General features: G+C 56.9%; 2 protein-coding genes and 1 long non-coding RNA gene across 8 annotated transcripts in view; 1 reads left to right on the top strand and 2 right to left on the bottom strand.

The window, feature by feature from the left end:
* Positions 1-444, bottom strand: part of TBC1D2B (TBC1 domain family member 2B) — a 63,203-nt gene extending 62,759 nt beyond the window's left edge. For all 4 annotated transcript variants that reach the window (XR_011997136.1, XM_072737508.1, XM_072737510.1 and 1 more), the window contains exon 1: positions 73-444. Coding sequence is in view for 3 of the 4 variants with exons in the window: in XM_072737508.1 (XP_072593609.1) it covers positions 73-408 (336 nt within the window). In the remaining variant the exon portion in view is untranslated. The remainder of the gene's footprint in view (positions 1-72) is intronic.
* A 10,353-nt stretch (positions 445-10,797) lies between these two features.
* Positions 10,798-13,933, bottom strand: LOC112920963 (uncharacterized). The gene is made up of 4 exons (XR_003235170.2): positions 13,310-13,933; positions 12,420-12,643; positions 11,940-12,112; positions 10,798-11,627 (listed from the first exon to the last, which is right to left on the bottom strand). It is a non-coding gene; the product is annotated as an uncharacterized lncRNA (long non-coding RNA).
* SH2D7 (SH2 domain containing 7) lies at positions 11,062-19,904 on the top strand. 3 transcript variants are annotated; one of them, XM_072737511.1, is made up of 6 exons: positions 11,062-11,474; positions 12,564-12,649; positions 15,469-15,634; positions 15,867-16,064; positions 16,995-17,657; positions 18,762-19,904. In XM_072737511.1, the coding sequence occupies exons 1-6, from the start codon at positions 11,199-11,201 to the stop codon at positions 18,810-18,812; spliced, it is 1,440 nt and encodes a 479-aa protein (XP_072593612.1). In that variant the 5' UTR covers positions 11,062-11,198; the 3' UTR covers positions 18,813-19,904. The 3 variants fall into 3 exon arrangements, with proteins under 3 accessions (XP_072593612.1, XP_072593613.1, XP_025855794.1); XM_072737512.1 differs by having other exon boundaries at positions 11,082-11,474; positions 12,560-12,649; XM_026000009.2 differs by lacking the exon at positions 18,762-19,904 and having other exon boundaries at positions 11,246-11,474; positions 12,560-12,649; positions 16,995-18,228.
* Positions 19,905-19,918: the final 14 nt, after the last annotated feature.

Consider the following 19,918-nt stretch of genomic DNA (forward strand, 5'->3'; position numbering starts at 1 on the left):
GCCCGGGGAGGGGGCAGCAGGGGTTGTCGCCGCGGGTCGGGCGGGGGTCGGGCCGGGGCTCGGCGCTCCCACCTTGAGTACCGTGACGGCGCCCGCGCTGTGCACCTGGAAGTGCGCGGGCGGCTCTGCGCCAGGCTCGGCCGCGTCGTCGGGGCCCTGGTAGCTGAAGCAGGCGTCCGCGATGTCCAGGTGGCCGAGGGGCAGCGCGTCCTGCGGGCTCTTGAAGTAGTAGAGGTAGCAGCGGCGCGCGTCGAACACGAACCAGCGGCTGCGGTAGCCGCGCAGCGGGCCCTTACCCGACAACTTCTGCAGGTATCCGCACAGCCGCCCCGGCCCCGGCCCCGGCCCCGGCCCCGCCGCCGCGCCCTCCCGCTCCTCCTCTTCGGCCCGCGCCCCGGGCCCCGGCATCGCCGCCGCCCCGCCGCCGCCCGGACCCCGCGCGCCCCCGCCCGCCCGCGCGCCGCCCCCGCGCGCCCCGCCCCGCCGCTGCGCACGGCCCGCGGGCGCGCACGGCAGCCTGGGACTTGTAGTCCAGCCGTCACGGCACGCGCCGGCGGGAAGCTCGCGCTCCGCGCACCTGCAGCACCTGTACGGGGCGCCCTCCGCTGATGCGGGCGGCCCGCCAGCGGACACGCCCCTGCGAAATTGGCTGTCACCAGAGAGAGGAGGAAGGACGGGGCCGAGCCAGCCGCGACCACGTGGGCCCAAGGCCACCGTGCTGAGCTAAATTCGCCGGAGAAAGAGACCGTGCGATTTCACTCATGCGTGGAATCTGGAAAACACACCAACATATTAGAAAGAGACCGTCCGTCAGTGCCAAGAACAAATTGGCGCTTGGCCAAGCGAGAGGTCCGGGCATCGAGAGGTCCGGGCTTCCAGGTGTGCAGGGGCTGGGGGAGAGGGGGCATGTGTAGCCGGGGGGATGCGGTGCAGGTGCAACCAGGGGCAGGTGGAGTCCCAGAGCAGGTGCAGCCCGCAGGGGCAGCCGGGAGGCAGATGCAGCGCGGCAGCGGGTGCAACCTAGCGCCTGTTGCAGCCTGGGAGGAGGTGCAGCCCAGGAGTGACACTGCCAACCTCTGCGTGGTATCCCTGGAACTTGAGTGATGCAGTATGTCCACTACACCTCCATGGAAAAAGGAAGGTTCTAGCTGTGTTTCTGCAAGGACCAAATCAAAGCAGATATCCCACATCCTTTCTTCTGCACATTCGTACACAAACATGTGAGTGGACACAAAGCTGGAAAGCTTAGCTTTCCGGGAGGGACAGGGCACCAAACAAGTCTGTGAACCTCAGATATGCATGAAGAGCAGGCTCCCACTCACCCACCCAGCCAGCCTCAAACAGGCCCTGTTCCGCTGACCGCAGACACCTCTCACCAGCCCATCCACAGCCCAGCCTAGGTGGCCACAGCAAGGGGGACTCCACTTTCATGCCCTGGGTGCTCTTTCAGCACAAAACACTTGGTGTTGAGGGTGGGCTGTGGAGGCACGGATTTGCCTCCCGGCTCTGCCACTAACCGGACATGTGACCTTGGGCAGTTTATTTGACCTCTCTGAGCCTCAGCCTCTTCGTCTGTAGAATGGGGATCATACAGTCCATGCCATTGTTCTCATGACACTTACAGGAGAAACACATGTGAGATTACTCAGCATGTGCCTAGCACATAGTAGGCCCTCAGTGCAGTCCAGCGGTTCTTACTATTCTTGTACAGTTAACGTGAATGTCCTCCTCAATCGGCAGCTTCTGAGAGGGAGGATCCAACAGCGAATCAGCCTCCACACAGGGCAGGCCTGAGAGTGCCCTGCACCCTGGGGAGAAAGGAAACCAAGTTGGATTTGGGCTTTGCCCTGTGCATGAGAGGGGCAGTGACTAATGGGCTCGCAGGGTGAGGCAGCAGAGTGGGATATGCCCGGGAAATCCCATGGAAAGGGGAACAGCTGGGAGCACTGGATCTGTAGCTACAGCTCCACGTGGGAGGTGCGCAAGAGGCTGGGTAGGAGCGGGGGACAGCCCACTGTCCTCAGCTCTATCAGCCAGCTGTGCAACAGGGGGGTGTACTGAGCCCAGGTCCACCTTGCAGAGACCGAAGTCTACTGAGGTTCAGGAAGGCACAGGTGTGAGCCCCCAGCTTGAGCAGGTGGGTCTGGACAAGGGACCACTACTGTCACACCGTGGCTAGTGTCTGCTTCCAGCATTACCCTCCTGCCTCGGAGCCTGTTGTTGGTCCCTGGCCAACCATGGCAGAGGAGTGGTGCCATTCTTGCTCGCTCACAGGCCCCATGCCCTGTTCTCTGAGCCCAGCCATGCCCCACACCATACCCAACACAGTCAAGTGCCCCACATCCTATGTAAACATGACTCTCAAAACATTTGAGGGAATTGCTGTAATTATGGTCCCGATATTATCTGTGAGGAATTCATTTTAATTTATGTTTGGCTAACAATTTCTTGGCAATCATCATGTCTGTGTGGGCATCCTGGCTGAGTGAGAGAAATCTAGCCTACACATTGTTTTCAAAGGGAGTGACTTTTTTTAAGCCTATTGATTTTTTAAGTGATCTTGCCATCCAACATGGGGCTTGAACTCATCATAACTCCAAGATCAAGAGTCACACACTCTACTGAGTAAGCCCACCAGGTGCCCCTCGAAAGAGTGACATTTTGATGATTATAATGTTACACTTTGTAGACATCTAATTAAATGTCTATTGATTTAGATTTTGCTCTTTTTCTTGGGAGCCCGAGCATAATCATCTTTTGCTGTTTTTCTCGGGTTTTGGAATCCAGGTATACTTGTCCTTGGCTACAGACCTTTCATAGGTCCCTGGAGAGCTTGCAGAGCCAGGCACTGGGCCTGCAGAATCTCACAGACTGGCCAGGCCCAGAGTGTGGCCCTATGAGGACGCTGCACAGCCACAGGTACTGAGACCCCAGTGAGCGGGACAAAGTGGCAACAACCTCTCAGCACAGTCCCTCCCCTCCATTCAGCTGATTAGAATTGGCCCCAGCCTCCAAGATCCCCCGACCCCCTGTGATCCCCCAGATCTCTCCCAGGCCACCAGCCCTGCCCACTCCAGGAGGCTGGTTTTCCAGGAACAACCCTGCATGGTGTCACACCCCCTTCCATCCTGAGGGCCCTGTGCCGGGGGTTGAGAGCTGGCGCCTTAGTTCGGCTTCTGCAGCCCCTCCCCCACCATCTTTCTGGACAAGTCTTGTCATTTATGTAAAATGCTGAAGAAATGCAGCTTCGGTTCCGTCCTTTCCAACCAGATCCCCCGCCCAGGGCTATCCTGCATGGGAACCTGCTGGCTCCCGGGTCCTCCCTTGGAGCCCTTCTCAAATGGCAGGTGGACATTTGCAGTTTTCAAAGTCCCTTTAGACTGAACGTCCAGGTCCTGTGGTCAGGGGCCAGCGTTGTGCAGCCTGTGTACCCTCCCACCACCATTTCTAGGATATGTCTGCTTGGTGCCACAGGGCCTGCCCCCTCTAGCCTCGTGGAGCCCAGTGACCAGAAGGAAGTGGCCGACCCAGGAGGAAGTGGCTGCTGTCTACCCAAAAGGGGAAATTGGGGCAGTGAGCTTGCTCCCACATGGCCAGCCCTGGGCGAGCCCCAGGGACACAGAGCCAATGACTCATCCTCGGCCAGTCTCCCTCAAGAGGGATGGGGTGGGAGGCCCAGCCACGTGCAGTCTCTGCACCTCACAGACCCCAGGAGGACAAGCTGGCCAAGGTGCCATCCTGTTGCAGGAGGAGCCCACAGTCCTTGGGGGAGTCCAGAGAGAGGAGACCTCACTGCCTGATATGCTGCCTGATAGCCGTGTCTGTGCCCTCTCTGGGCTGCAGGGGATGGGCAGCAGTTGATCTCCAAGGGCCTGCCTGCCTGCCTGCCTGCAGCCCAGCTGTAAGGCCTGTGGGCCTTCTCCAGCTGGGCCAGTGAGGCTCTTCTGTTTCCAGCCTCTTGAGGTTTTCAGCCATCACAGCTGACCAGTCCCTTCCCTTTGGGCACTCTTCCATCCTGCCCTCTGCAGTTAGTGTAAGCATTACCACTGGGGGTCACAGGGTGTGTCTTCCCTGCCACCCCACCAGAGAAGGGGCCCTAGCTGCAGTCCCCTGGCCAGATGGCACAGAGGGAGCCCTCCTGTCTCTGAGCAGAGACTGCCCCATTATCTGGAGGTCAGGCACACAGGGATCCTGATGGGGCCTTGCTATCCCCGGAGCTTGGTGGAGGAAGTTGGTCTGGATGGGGGTGGTTTGGAGTTCAGGGTGTGGTGCTAGAGGGGGAACGGGGGAGCTGGGCTGGCTTCAGAACAGAGGCTGCATTGGCCAGGGAACAGCCCCCAGAGGGAGGCCCCACCACCACCTCCCTACCACGTGCTCCCACACCATCCTGCCCTGATGGGGTCATGGGAGGGAGCCCAAGTAAGGGGGGTGGGAGGGACTGTCACCACCCCTTCCTCTGCCTCCATTGGGTGCTGCTGAGTCTCAGAAGGACCTGGGCAGGTGGGATGGGGGCTTCAGAGAGAGAAGCCCCACCGCCACCCCTCTGGCCTGGATTTGCAGACTCTGGCTTCCCGAAGGCCTCATTTCCCTGCCAAATGTGCAGGCAAATCTCACAGCCTATGGCTCCCCTTCCTGGGGGGGTGGGGTCACCGGAAGCGCTGGCCACTCTCTAAGCCCTGGGGCCCAGGGCACTGATGGAGGGCAGAGGGTTGGCAGGGGCTGGGGGCCAGCAGGTGAGGACTACACAGGAGTTGGGGGGGCACACAGCCCGGGGAGCGGGGAAGGCCTGGACACAGGACGGGCAGCAGGGCTGCAGGTACAGAGGCCTGGTCCTTTCTGTCCCAGTCCTGGTTCTCGGCCTGGCACCACAGCCAGGACAGCAGCCCGCCTGTCTTGGCTCCTCCCCAAGCCCCCTGCCCTCAGAATCCCCACCCCCACCCCCACGGCCTCCAGGCACTGCAACTCCCCTGTGAGGCCCGTTTGGGGGATGGAGGCATTTCAACAGAGGGACATTACTGGAAGAGGGGCCGCTCTAAAGGCAGAGTTCAGGCCCCATCCTGGTTGAGCAAATGGTCTCCAAGAGGTGCGGGCAGACGCAAGCCACACAACGGGAAGGCCCTAGTTAGGAGGGAGACCCCCAAAGGCAGGCAGGATACGAGGGCCCAGCAAGAGCCCCTTTGGAGTCTGTTGGAGTTTCTTTTGTATTTTGAAGTTTAAATATATGGCTAAATAGCTACTAATATTGATCCATTGCATTTTGAAGGTAGGTACAGAATTTGCAGGGAAAGGTGTCCCCGGCTGGGGGATGGTGAGGGCAAAGCAACAGCAGGTGGGCAGGTGCCCCACACATGTGGAGAGGCCCTGCCGCTGACTCCATCTTCCGCTGAGGCAGGCCAGGCTGTCTCTGGTCCCGAGTCTGTTTCCTGTCTTGGCAGTGAGGACAGACAGAGTCATACCACCTTGCCTGCCTGGGACAGAGGACAAAGGAAACAGCGTGTACTGGAAGTGCTTGGTGCACATTAGGGGTGCCATGTTCCCGCTGCAGGGGACAGTGAAAGCCGGGGCCCCCTGTGCAGGTGGCCAGGTGTGCCAGGCCCACCCGGCCATCAGTCTCCAATAGAACAAGGTTTTTAACGCCCGGTCTCTGACCCCTGGTCTTCCCCCTGGGCCTTAATGTACCTCTCCCTGGTTGTCCCTCCTTCAGGCCTCATGAGCACATGGCCTACAATTCTGCAGATTTTCATTTTTAAATGGGACTCAGAACGACTGGTGAGGCCAGATAATCTATGGAGAACACTTGTTCCTGACACTAAAACTGAGAGGTAGTTCACAGGGAAGCCCTCTGGCCTGAGGGATGGTTTCCCTTTCCTCTGGGCAGGTGGGGAGCCCACAGCCCCAGGTGGGGTGCTCTATGGAGCAAGTGGGGCTGCTGTGGTTTTAGGACTATGGTGGGTCCAAGGCTCTCTTTGGGGTCCCATTTCACTTCATATCAAATATATATAATTTTAAAATGACAGTCACAAAAAAAAAATAAAATAAAATGACAGTCACATCTTACATTATAAACTGTGTGCCTGTGTGTGTATGTGTATATATATATACACATATACATATATATATACTTTTTTGCTTTGAACTTTTGGGAAAATATTATTTTTATGATTGGGCTTTGAGAGTTCAATTGGTGACTGGTAATGATTTCTCAGCAGTTCTCCTGCACACTCAGAGGTCCTGGCGAGGGCAGACCATCTGACCTCCAAACTGTTTTCAGATGCGATGAATCTTTTGTGAATTCTCCATCAAATTGATGCAATATTCCATTTATAGACATTTGCTTGCACACTTATTGTGATTTTATAGTTTCCTATTTCGGATTCTGGAGTCAACACTGGTGCAGGTTGGGGCTGTTTCCTTATTTGGGTTTCCGTGTCAAGGCCCTGGGACCTGGCCATTGTCCTGCTCCTGTGTGCAGTGGATACAGGGCCTGAGGGCATCTCTGGGGGCCACCATCCACCCCAGAAGGCATGCAGAAACAAACTTGCTCAGAGGCGCTGAGGGGCCAGATTAAGGTCAAGAAACTGGTGACCACTCCCGCCCAGCAGCAGTCCCTCCCCTGCGGGAGGGCCCCATATGACAACGCTTGAGAACACAGTCCATTCATCAGCCCACTCCTTTCATGTTTACTGATCACAAATACAGGCAACCCCAAAAGGAGGCAATTTGGCAACATCTGTTGAAACCACAAAGGCAGGCGTCCTCTGACTGGAGCGGCCCCACTGGGGGATGTGTGCTGTGGGTGTTCTCACTTTTGTGCTCTGTTGAGTGCGCCTGAAGCCGTCCCCTGCCACATTGTTGGACATTGGGGAACCTTAGAAACGACCCAAGTAACCCCCCATAGGGGACTGGTCACAGAACATACAGTGCAGCCACACAGCAGGAACAGAGTTGCCGCGGCCGACAAGGCCTCCCCAGCAGCCTCCTGCAGGCAGAGCTCCAAGAGGCAGCATTGAGCTATTTTACAAAGTAAAACACTGAATGTATACAGAAGGTCAGATGATATCCTGCCCTCTGAATTAAGAATATACCTGTCGACTTGGTTGTGCAGAGACCTGGGAAGGACATTCAGGAAAGGAGTAGCCGCAGGTCCCTGGGAATGAGAAGGACATGGGTGCCTGGGACTGAATGCTTGGAGGGAAAATATTTGTACAGATACTTTTTAATATTTTTTATTTTTAAAAGCCACGTGGGTATATCATCTATCGGAATAATAATTTAAAATACCAGGATGCCGGGGTGGCTCAGTGGTTGAGCATCTGCCTTTGGCTCAGGTCGTGATCCTGGGGTCCTGGGATGGAGTCCCTCATCGGGTTTCCCACAAGGAGCCTGCTTCTCCCTCTGCCTGTGTCTCTGCCACTCTCTTTGTGTCTCTCATGAATTAATAAATTAAATCTTTAAAATAATAATAATAAATATAAATAAATAAATATACCTATTGAATGAGCATAGGGTATTATATGCAGCTGATGATGAATTACTAAATTCCAGCCCTGATACTAATAGTACACTGTATGTTAACTTGAATTTAAATAAAACCTAAATCAATCAATAAAATGAAATATGCTCATCAAGCATCTAACTGTGCCACGCACTGCTCTAGGTACAGGATGGAGTAGATGATGATACAGACAATTTAAGAAACAACAAATCAAGACGCCTGGGTGGCTCAGTGGTTTAGTTCCTGCCTTCGGCCCAGGGCGTGATCCTGGAGTCTCGGGATCGAGTCCCACATCAGGCTCCCTGCATGGAGCCTGCTTCTCCCTCTGCCTGTGTCTCTGCCTCTCTCTCGCAGTGTCTCTCATGAATAAATAAATAAAATCTTAAAAAAAAAAAAAAAAAAGAAAGAAACAAGAAATCAGCGCATTCGTTCTCCATGCCCTCATGTTGGTGAGCAAATCTGTGCCACTAGCAGGCTAACTATGAGTGTGCAAACATAGTGTCCACAGGCAGCAACAGGCTGCCTTGGCCTCCTGTCCCCATGGCATGGGTCTGGGAAGGAGGAGTGGGGGCTGGGGCCAGATGCCTGGTCAGGACAGCTGGACAGGCCTGGGAGGGGTCCCCAGGAGGGGAAGCCAGACCCAGTGCCCTCAGGCAGGAGCCCCAAAAAGGACGGCACATTGGCATGTCTGGGTCCTACAGGAGGAGCGTGACCTTGGCAGGGGCACCCAGCACCAGACAGACACGCTTGGCTTTAGAAGACCCCTCAGGTGCCAGGAAGCTGGGCGGAGGCCGATGTAGCTTGCCAGTGCCTTCCAGCCACCCTGCTGCCTGGACTGGCCTCTGCACCCCCAACCCCTGCCAGGTAAGTAGGTTCTCCCCTCCGTTCTTATAGATGAAGACACACTGAGAGGTGGTGAGATTAGGACCCACCTCAAAACCCCCCTGCAGAGCCAGCAATGGGGGCCAGGTGTCTTAGGGGGTCAGTCTGACACCAGAACCTGTGCCCCTCAGGGCACCCTGGGATAGAGCCATGCCAGTGTCATCCATGTGCCCAGGCCCAGCTCCCTGGGTGACCACAGTGGGGACTGAACAGTAGGGTGCATGCCCTCAGAGACCACCCATCCCCTAGTCTTTCCCAGGGCCCTGATGCCACAGTCCTGGGCCCCCACATCCTCAGAGCTCAAACACAGACTCCCCGTCTCCACCCCCCACCCCCACCCCCATGCCCAGCACAAAACGCCTTTGTCTTCACAGGCAAATGACCAGGTTCTGCCCACAACAGTATCCCAGGAAGGGGAGGTGGAGAAAATGCCTCATGGAAAATCATAAAAACACATTTCTTTGCATTTGAATACTTCTAGGACTTGACTTTGGCAGCAAAGGGCCCTGCATCAGACCCTAGCTTCCTTAGCCTTTCCTGAGCCCTGGAGCCCTCTGGGTGTCTGGTAATGCCCATGGACTTCTCAGAATGTGTTTTTAAATGCACATAATAAAATACATAGTATGCTGGTGGGAATCAATTACCCAAAATATCTGTAATAAAGACATATGAGGGGATCCCTGGGTGGTTCAGCAGTTTAGCAATTGCCTTCAGCCCAGGGCCTGATCCTGGAGTCCTGGGATCAGGATCCAGTCCCACATCAGGCTCCCTGCATGGAGCCTGCTTCTCCCTCTGCCTGTGTCTCTGCCTCTCTCTCTCTGCGTGTCTCTCATGAATAAATAAAATCTTAAAAAACAAACAAATAAATAAATAAATAAAACCTAAATCAATCAACCAAGAAAATGAAATATGCCCATCAAACATCTAACTGTACCACGCACTGCTCTAGGTGCAGGATGGAGTAGATGATAACACAGACAATTTAAGAAACAAGAAATTGGCTCATTCATTCTCCACGCCCTCGTGTTGGGGAGCAAATCCGTGCACACTAGCAGGATAACTATGAGTGTGCAAACGTAGTGGGATTTCTGTTCTGAGCCCAGTATATTCCAGGTTTAGATCTGTGGCAGGAAAACCATGCACCCCATCCCCACCCCCAGGGGCCCCGGCTAGAGCTGGCTCCTTGCCATCAAGGCTGGAAATTAACTGTTTATAATGGTGATGCTCAAACAGCTGCGTGTCCGGAACACTTCCTGGCCCCAGCACACCTGTCCCCATGCAGAGAGCCTGCCAGCGCTGTTTCTCTCTTTCCCCGGGAAGCAAGGTGAGTGTCTGTTACCTTTTGTATGAATGTGGAAAAGGAGACCCAGAGACGGGACTGGGGTCACGGGCTTGCCTCACAACATGCCTGTCCTCCCCATCACATGCATTCCACAGCTGCCGCAGGCATTTCCATCTTGCTTGGGATGACCACGGTGGGGCTGTAGCCATAGTATAATCATGTACATCCTTATCCACAGGGAAGGATCCACCAGGTCAGAGCCATTACATCACAGTCACAGTCAACATATGGCAAATCCCCATCACTCACGGTATGCGGAGCACTGTCCTCAGGCCCCAACTCCTTAGCCTGCCCAGACATTGGAGGGCTTTTCCTGTTGCGGAGGTAAGGACATGAAGTCCCCTCCTCAAGGTCACATAGCTAGCCAGCCAGGATTGGAGCCAAGGACATAGGGCTGCAGCCTCCACCCATCCACGGGGAGCTGTCTTGTGAAGCCACTATAAACACAGCAGTGTCTACCTAAATCGTGAGCGCAGAGCGCAGGGAGATTTCAAAGTGAGCACATGTCTCTCCCCCTCTGCCCAGACCAAGGAACAGGATGTCACAGGCACCCGCTGTCCTCGCTTCCACCAAGCGCCGCCGTTGTGGGGTGCTGTCCAGTGATGGAAGTGGATGTGTGCTCTCACATTAGCCACCATGCACTCTCACTCAACCCAGGCATCCTGACTGCTTCTTCCCATTTTATAGACGAGGAAGTGGACCTTCTGAGGTCCCATGAAAGCAGGACTCTGACCTGATCCTGTCCCCAGGGCCCACACTTTACAATGCCTACTGCCCCGGGATCCCCCTGGCTGGGTTTCTGCCATGGAACTCAGAAGCGCAGGATGCATTTAGGGATGAACAGATACCCTAGCTGGTCCAAGGCCTCCTTCGAAGGCCTCTGCCTGGCCCTTCCAGACCACCCGTCCACACTAGCTGCTCCTCTCTGCTCAACCCCTGACCAACCTCCATCTAAAGGAGATAAGCCGTGTCCTCTTCCCCTCCTTTATTGGGGTGCACATGATACTTGGCACCATATTCTGTACATGGACTCGACGATTGTCTGTCTCCTTATGCTGGAGCCACGAGGGCAAAATGCTGTTTTGTGCATGACTTTATTCCCACAGCCCAGTAGACACTCAGTAAATCTTCAGTGGAAGGAAGTTAATCAGTGAACTTCACCAAAATACAAGTGACCTCCACTAGGGAAGGATGAATAGAATTGAAAGCTACTGCTTTGCTCATGAAGCTGGGCTGAGGGCCTCAGCCAGGCCTGGCCTTTAGCTGAAGGCGGAGGCTAGAGGTTGGGGGAACGGGGCCAGGCAGTCCGTAGTCTCCTCCCCTAGCCAGCCCCACCCCTGCTAATATGACCCTCCCCACAGTGTCCCCTGCCAGAGAAGATGGCCACCCCAGAGTCAGGAAGGAGAGCTAGCCACCAGCCAGGGTGACAATTGGGCTCCTGTGTGCTGGGGCGGTTGGGGCGGGCACTGATTCAGGCAAATGAGCGGGGTGCCCACACATATAGAGGCGTGTGTGTGTGTGTGTGTGTGTGTGTGTGTGTGTGTGGTCTGCGCTCTGCTTCCGCTCCATGCTGGCCAGGATGGAGGACAGCCCGAAGCAGCTTGGCCCTGGGAGGGGGCCCGGAGAGTCGGGGGACAGCCAGGCCTTGGCCAAGCTGCAGGAATTGGCCCTGATCTGGTTCATGGAGACACAGGCGCCCCTCATCCTGCAGGACGGAGCCCTGCCCCCTTGGTTCCACGGATTCCTTACCCGCAAGTAAGGCTACCCCTTGGCATGGAGAAAGTGGTCTGGGGACCCTGGGATAAGGCTGGCTCCTGCCGCCTCCCTGGGTGAAGCCCGGGATGGGGTGAGGAGCCTGCGGTCTCTGGGCAGCTGGGCGAGTGCAGTGGCCACTCTGGGAGTCCCGGCCTAGAGAAGAGAGAGAGCAGGTGCACTCAGACATGGCAGGGCCTTTGGGTCATTGTCCAGTCGCACACCATTCACAGGGAGCTGAGAGCTATCTTGGATGGGGACCGCCTTGGGGAAACCTGGATGTGCACTGCCCCCCAGGAAAGGGTGGCTCTTGGATTACAGACGCCAGAGCTGCCTGAGCATGAGACGAGCGACAGCAGATGCAGCCTGGCCCTCCCTGCCCGGCACCAGGCACCAGCTGTCTACAGGGGCAGCTTGGGGTCCAGCACTTAGCTTACTGTCCTGCTGTCCCCATCATCAAATCCTTACCTGTTGAGCTCAGCGCTTTCATTTAGTCGCAGGCTGTGCAAAATCCACAGCTGGCCTTACAGAGAGCAGGCGCTCAGTTGGGGCCGACGTGCTGCCAAACCAAAGGAAGCTGGAACTTCTCACCATGTCGCCAAAATACTTGGCACTGTTCAAAAATATTCACGGCTGCCCGGCTGGAAGGGACACACAGGGGACATGAGAGCCTGTTGGGATCAGGGTCCATACAACACAGCACCTCCTCCCTATAGAAACCTGCACAACTGTACATGGTGGCCCTGAGGCCGGGACCTGCCAAACCTAAACCTTTCTGGCTTTATGGATTCGTTCTTGGTGGGTGGCCAGGGTCAGTGGCTATTGTGCCTGAGGTGAGGCTGCAGTGTGGGGGTGCACGTGGGGCCTCAGGACTCCGACCCAGCCCAAGCCTGAGTGTGGACAGGCCACAGTGGCAGCCCGAGGTCTGGGAGAGTCTCCAACCCCTACCGTGGAGAGGGCTGGCTATCTGTGCACTGCATCTGGCACCCAAGGGCATGGCCAGCAGGGATTCTGAGGCAGGTCCAAGTCGGCCTGCTCCTGCTGCCAGACGGGCACAGGCCCCAGTTAACTGCATGCCCTCTGCCCAGGCAGACAGAGCAGCTGCTCGGCGACAAAGCTCTCGGCTCCTTCCTCATCCGCCTCAGCGACCGGGCCACCAGCTACATCTTGTCCTACAGGTAGGAGAGAAGCTTGCTTTGCAGATAGGACAGGTACCCCCCCACCCCCTGTGGGCCACACTGCCTGGCTCTTGCTGGGCCGCTGGCTCCCCCACCCCGCTCCATCCATCATGTGTTCTGCAGACACAGCCACAGCCCTCAGTGGGAATGGGTGGGGAGGGGGGGCAAGAGACAGTCCCCTTCACCGGCTTCCCGGAAGTAACCTTGAGCCTAGGGCAGAAGAGAGGGTGTGATGGGAGTTCAGGAGGGCCTCTCCACTGGATGGGACAGAATGTGCAAAGGTCCAGAGGTACTGAGACAGAGGCGCTGAGGGAGCCGCGAGGGAGGTTCCCAGGAAGGAGTGCCTGCGGAGGAGGAAGCCAGGCGACTGTGCAGGTCGCCAATGGCTTCTCCAGGGTTCTTCCGGCAGGCTGTGGGAGGAGGCTGGACATGCAGGGCCATGGGGCCCCTGAAATGATGAGCTCTGGTCCAGGAGGGGGGCAAGATGGTCAGGATGAAGCCAAGAGGATGACATCAAGCCCAGTCTGGAGAGGATGAAGGGGGAAGCTCCCTCCCTGTCAGGGTCAGAGGGTCAGGGTCAGGGTCAGGGTCAGGGTCAGGGTCAGGAAGGACTGCTAGAGCTCCAGGGCAAACCTCCGAGGCCCCAGGATGAATCCTAACCTGGAACATGTCTGGCTCCATTTCCTCCTCTGTAGGATAGGGACACTGTAGAACTGACTTCGTAGGGTTGCTGGGGGGTTCAGTGGGTTCATCCGTCAAGAGGTGCTCAGCACAGTGGCTGGAACATCGTGAGAACCAAATAAACGTCAATCACTGTGAAAACAGTAATTATATTCCATGTGCCAGCTGCTCGGCTACACACTTTGAAAGAGATGAACCCAGAAGCTTTCAAATGGCTTTTTAGCATCAGGGCTCTTTTGTCAAACATGACCGTGGATGGAATACCAACTTATCACATTTCTCTGACATACATGACAGGGACATGGATCTGGGGAGCCCCAGCATTGGGTCCCCGGATTTACAGCAGTTCTGGGGGAAAGGCAGGGCTTCCCAGTAAGCGGGTGGGAGCAATCGGATACCCAAGTGGAAAACAAGGGACCATAGACCCTAGTGACAAAAGCAAAGCCATATATTTCTAAAAGAAAACAGGAAGAATTGTCAAGACTTTGAGAAAGGCAAAGATTTCTTAAGACACAAACCTATTAACCATAAAAGAGAAGGTTGATAAATTTGATTTCTTTAAAATTAAGATTTTTTGTTAATCAGAAGACACCATGAAGTCACTAAAAGGACAGAGTATTAGGAGAAGTTACACATTGTAATAATGTATTTTTTAAAAAGATTTTATTTATTTATTCATGAGAGAGAGAGAGAGAGAGAGAGAGGCAGAGACACAGGCAGAGGGGGAAGCAGGCTCCATGCAGGGAGCCTGACGCGGGACTCAATCCCGGGTCTTCAGGATCATGCCCTGGGCTGAAGGCGGCGCTAAACCGCTGAGCCACCTGGGCTGCCCTGTAATAATGTATTGAACAAAGGACTCTTGCCAGAATATACGAAAAGCTCCCACGAATCAATAAGACAACATGGTAAATAACGTGGGTAGACTTGAATGGGTACTTCATAAAAGGGGTCATCCAAAGGGCGATAGTATGTATCCTTCGGCAGCATTATAATCAGGAAAATACAAATGGAACCTGCAATGAGTGGCTGAAATGGGCAGACAGAACACTAGTAGTTGGTGAGGATGTGCGGCAGCTGGAACTCTCCTGCATAGCAATGGTTTCAGGAAAGGATTTGCCAGAACCTAGGAGCTCCACAGAGGCCTGTCCCCACCCACCAAGGCGACACCCTGGCACATTCTCAACATCAGTGAGCACATGAACAGAATATCCAGGGCAGCTTTGTTTCTAGCAAATCTGGAAAGCCTTAAACGTCCACCAGCGGAAGGGGTAAATGGATTTTTTTCACTACATGGAATTTTACACAGGGGGGTATGGAGCTAAATGTCCCTGGACGTGAATCAATCTCAGAGATATGATGTTGAGTGAAAGATGCCAGACACAAAAAAGACCCTGGGATTTCTTTCTGCGAAGTTCCATTGACAGAAGGGGCAGGAGTTGGAAATGTTTTCTGTTTTGCTCTGGGGGCAGGATCCATAGGACGGTGCACTTGCAGAGTCACCCTCCACACCCTCATGACACTGGTCACTGTGGGGTTACTGATCCTTAAAGGAGGGACGACCGGGAGGAGGGCGTAGTGAGGGGATAGTGAAGGAGTAGTGAGGGGATAGCGAGGGGGTAGTGAGGGGGAGGAGGGGGTAGTGAGAGGAGTGAGGGGATCTGAGGGGGAGGAGGGTGTAGTGAGGGGTAGTGAGGGGGAGAGGTGGTAGGGGTTTAGGGCTGCATGCAGTGGAGCCTGAAGTCTGTATCTCTTGCAGGGATGGGGTTTAGGGGGGAGGAGTGATGCTCGTGCAGGGTTGGACCTGTTTTGGGTGAAGATGTGGTGTTTTGTTCACCGTGGATTCCTCGGCATTGAATCTGATTTTCTACACACCGCCTTGTTGGATGTTTGCTCAGTCTGTAGGGCCTTAGGTCTCGTGCCCAGCTGGGTGCTCCTGGCCTCACAGGGGCAGGACGGGGACCCCGGGGACCTGGGATTTGGAGGCCCCCCCCTCGCTCTGAACTCTGTACAGCCCCCGCGGGGCTGAGCTCCTCGAAGGCCAGGCCCCCAACCTCCAATGCGGAGCCCCCACAGACGGTCAGCGTCCCCCGAGCCTCGTCCTGCACCCAGGACCCAGGGTACGCGCACTTGTGTCGTAGGGGCAGTGACCGCTGTCGGCATTTCGTCATCAACCAGCTCCAGGACCGGCGCTACCTCGTCTCGGGGGACACCTGCAGTCACAGCACCCTGGCTGAGCTGGTGCGCCACTACCAGGAGGTGCACTTTGAGCCCTTTGGGGAGACACTGTCTGCTGCCTGCCCCAGGGTAGGCACCCCTTTGCTGTGGCATGGTGAGGGCGGGGGGACAGGGTGGGGTGTCCAGGCCTAGGTTGTCCCCCCCCCGCTCAGGCCCATGACCTCGTGGTCACGCTCCCTATTTAAAAGGGGGAGACTGAGGCAACACCTTACCTGAGGTCAGGGGCTCGGTGGGCTGGTGTGGGTCCCTCACCAGCTGGGGGTGCATGACCATGCCCCTATTGTGCCCCCACTACCCGCAGCCAGAGGACAACGATCCCTATGATGCCATCACCCTGGGTCTCCACCACACCAGCCTGGGCCTGGAAAAGCCACCTGCCGCAGCAGCCCCCACGGTGGGCGCAGACGCCACCCGCCCCCAGCCCCCAGTCTCCTTCGTCCACACCAGGAAGAGCCTGGAGGCCACTTCCTGTAGCTTCTCCGAGGAGGGATGTGTGGAGGTGAGCAGGGTCCTCAGCGCTCTGGGTGGGGCTGCACCAACGCCCACAGGTCCGGCCCACAGGCTGGCCTTTCTGGCTGTGCCTCAGTTTACCACTCCTACGGTTCCTCTGCACTTGAATAAGAAAATGGGTAAGCGATGCCTGAAATTCGTGTACACTGTGCGAGTGTGGGGGGGTGCTATGAGAGGGTACTTTCCCTCCACAGCACCTCTTGGGAGGGGCTCAGATTTTACTCCTATACAACAGATCACAGCACACCTCAGGTCTCCCCTCACCCTGAGGCCTCATGGGGCCTTCACCTGGGACCCTGCTGCCTCCTCTCTGCTCTCTTCTCCAGCCTCACCAGCCTTTTGATCTTCTCAGAACACACCAACCTTGCTCCCACCCCAGGGCCTTTGCACTTGCTAGGTCTTTGCTGCAATGCTCTTCCTACCAGAAAGCTGCTGGCGCACTTGGTCCACTTGCATGTCATCTCTCCAGAAAGGGCACCAGGGCTGTAGGAAAGGCCCCTTCCCACCTGCCATTCTGTTCATCCCGTTACCCTGCTGTGCTCTTCCTCAGGACACGACTAACGACCTGATGGTCTAACATGTATTGTGTCAGGCACATTAGACCATGTCATAGGCTGGTCTGTTGCCCACCTCCCCGGTTAGAAGGCGGCCTTCCAGCATTGGCTGTGCTGCCCATGGAGTCCTTGGCACCTGGGACAGAGTCTGGCCCCAGCTGGTGCCCAGCAGACGTTTGTGGAATCATTTACAAATGACAGCCTGGGGGGTGGTCTCCTCCGAAGGGTGGGCTCAGGGGCTTCTGAGCGTCAGCCAATGCCCACCCATGACAGTCAGGTAAGCCGAGCCAGGACAGGGGACAAGGCTTGTCTGGGAGCATCCGTGTCTCCAAGGGTGTCGCTCCAGAGGTTCTTTCCCTCCCCAGCTCCGCGCCAGGGTGCCTCCCCTCCCCGAGAGGAGTGCCTCCCTTCTGGAAGAGTCTTTTGGGAGCCCTGGCAGCACCATCTACTCAGAGCTGAGGAAGATGAACCAGGCACGGCTGGGCCTGGGCGCAGAGGGGTCCAGCAAGCCTGGGACGGTTCCAGCTGGCAGCCGGGCTTGCTCCCCAGGTGAGGAGCCCCTGAGGAGACACTCAGTGGGAAGCCAAAACAGGCCTAATGGCCCAGAGCCTGCCCTCACTGGGGTTGGCACAGACCATGGTCAACCGGTGCCTCCTGCATCCCGGGCCCACCTCCTGGCCCCAGGATGCTCGGCTGCCTCCTGGAGCCAGGCGTCCCCGAAGCTGAGCCACAGAGCACAGCCCTGTTCCCCAGGCACTTGTACAGACACATACAAGCTCCTGCAGACAGCAGACCCACCAGAGCCCAGGGAGGCACCAGAACAAGAAGGCAGTGCCTACGCTCAGGTCCCAGCCTACTGGGGCAGCCCAGTCAGGCCCCCGTGTTCCAGGCCCAGCCCCCCATCCAGCTGGCGGCCAGGATCCTCAGACTATGGCTATGACAGGTTCTCGGGGGCCCCGGAGCTCCCCGAGCCCAGGAACACCTACGAACAAATTCCGGCAGCCAGGAGCACCGGACAGGCACACAAGGTAGGCTATACGGTGGGATGGGGTGGCTGCCAGGCCCCACGGGTCAGAGAGGTCATGGCCCTCATGCATGAAAAGCTCAGGTCACTACTACTACCCCCAGGGGCCCAGACTTATCCAGGGGTCACATGTACTCGGAGATAGTGGGAGAGGCAGTTGCTCAGCGGGAACAAAGGGGGTCTCTCTCTGCAGACCAGTTTCGCCTGCCAACCCCCATACCCTAGCGTCTCAGGGCCTGTGCAAGGTGCACAGGGGGCCCTGGCTCCAGCCTGACCTACCTTCCTTCTTGTCATGGCTCAGCCACCTCCCAGCCATGTGGCTTTGGGTAAAGCACTTTCCCCAGCAACAACTCCTAGTGAGTGCGTGTCCCAAATACCACAATTTCTCTTTGTTCATCTAAAACTCTAACATCACAGGGCCTCCCATACTATTTAGCCACCTGACCTGGGGCCTCCATTTCTTCATCTGAACCATGGTCTGGTCTCCGCTTGTGTCCAGAGAGGTCTGCCCCAAGGCTAGACGTGCTCACATGTTCAGGACACAGCCCAGTGCCGACTGGACATTGTAGTCAGAGGGCAGGACAGGGAAAGAGCGGCCAGGAGGTCAGAGGGAGGTGGTCAGGGGCTGCCACGGGGCCCAGGCCCTGTCAGCCCCAGCACTCTGCTTGCAGTCCAAGCCAGGGAGGGTCCACGCTCAGTGGGGACAGCCTCAATCCCAGGCACACGTGAACCCAGGTTCTGACACCTCCTGGACTAGAGCAGCCTCGGAGGACCTGCTGTCCTGGGACCACAGGCCACCCCATAGGCAGGCCCTCCAGGAAGCCCTGAAGCCACATCCATGGCAGCTCTTCCCCCACTGCAGTCTCACATCCTCTCTGGTCCCTGGTGGCGGACCTGCTGCACCAGAGAGTGCTGGGAATTAGGGGACCCCTGGCCCCTCCACCCCTTAGCTTTTACTCAGAACTGGGGCTGGAGGTGGAATTTGGCACCATGAGGCTAGCAGAACCAGCACCAGTCCTCCAAGCTGGCCATGGGCCTCAGCCCCCAATCAGTGCTGGACCCCTCTGTCCGGGGACCCTCGGCTCCAGCAAATTCTCCATCTTTGCAGCCTGACAAGCTCCGGAGGATCTTCTTCACGGACAAGAAGCATAAATCCTGAGCACCTGGCTTCCTGGGGCCCAGCTATGCCAGGAGTGACTGGGAAGCCCTGAGGCTCTGGAAAGCACCCCTGCTTCCCTAGCGTCCCTCACTCTCCCAGGGGAAGGGTGTCCTGGTCTGAGAGGTGGAGAACTGACCATAGGCAGGGTCGGCATCCCCACCCCCCACATGGTCCAGGGCAGGCCCTCTTCAGTGGGCCAGCAGACCCAGTACCCCTCCTGGTGACCCTCCCAGCTGCAAGGGGCACAGGGCCCAGAGCCACAGGCCCGGGTATAGCAGGGGAGCCCCTGCCTGAGGCAACAGTTGTAGCCTTCAGGTGCTGGGCTCTCAGGAGCAGCCCCTTGGCCTGTCTCCAAGCGGTCTTTGCTGCAGATGGGGAAACTGTCGCCCACATAGGAGCAGCAAGCTGCCTGAGGTCTCAGTCAGAGCCTGGCTGCCTGGGGTCCGCTAGGACGCATTCCTGGGTGTTGCTGGAGAGCCAGCCAGCATGTGCCGCCCACCCCTGTGACCAGGTTGCCCCACCTGCCCTCTGCCTCCCAGTCCCGGCCCCCAGGGCAGCTCTCAGGGCCCTCCCACCAGGCCCACACCCAGGCAAGCGGCCCTGCCCACGCAGCAGCTCTGGACACAGGCAATCTGGTGTCCCGCTCCCCCTGGGTCCCCCTCCCCCATGGTCCTTCCTGCTTTGTCCCACTATCCCCTCACCTGCATGTCCCCACATGTGTCAGGGTGGTCTGCTGCTCCCCGCCCATGGCCCCTGGGCAGCAGAGGTGGAAAACAGATGGACCATCCTCAGAGAGAGCGCTGCAGCCCACACCGCTCCCGCCTGTGTCCCTCAACGGTGCTGGGCCTGGTTCACACCTGGGGGAGAATCTCCCCTCAGCAACCTCACACCCCAAAGATCGGGGACATGAGAGCCTCCACCACCTAGGGTGTGTAGGATGGACAGCATGGCAAGTGGCCTTGTGTCTGACATATGGTTAGTGCTCTGTGAATTCTCACCTAACGTCCCCCGTGGGGCTCACCCAGAGACCTGGGGCACCGATGTGTCTCCCTCTCCAAAGTACAAGCATTGAAATAAACGTTAGTGCCCAAAGCAGGACGGTGATG

This window comes from Vulpes vulpes, chromosome 14, assembly GCF_048418805.1.
Source record: "Vulpes vulpes isolate BD-2025 chromosome 14, VulVul3, whole genome shotgun sequence".
Lineage (NCBI taxonomy): Eukaryota > Metazoa > Chordata > Mammalia > Carnivora > Canidae > Vulpes > Vulpes vulpes.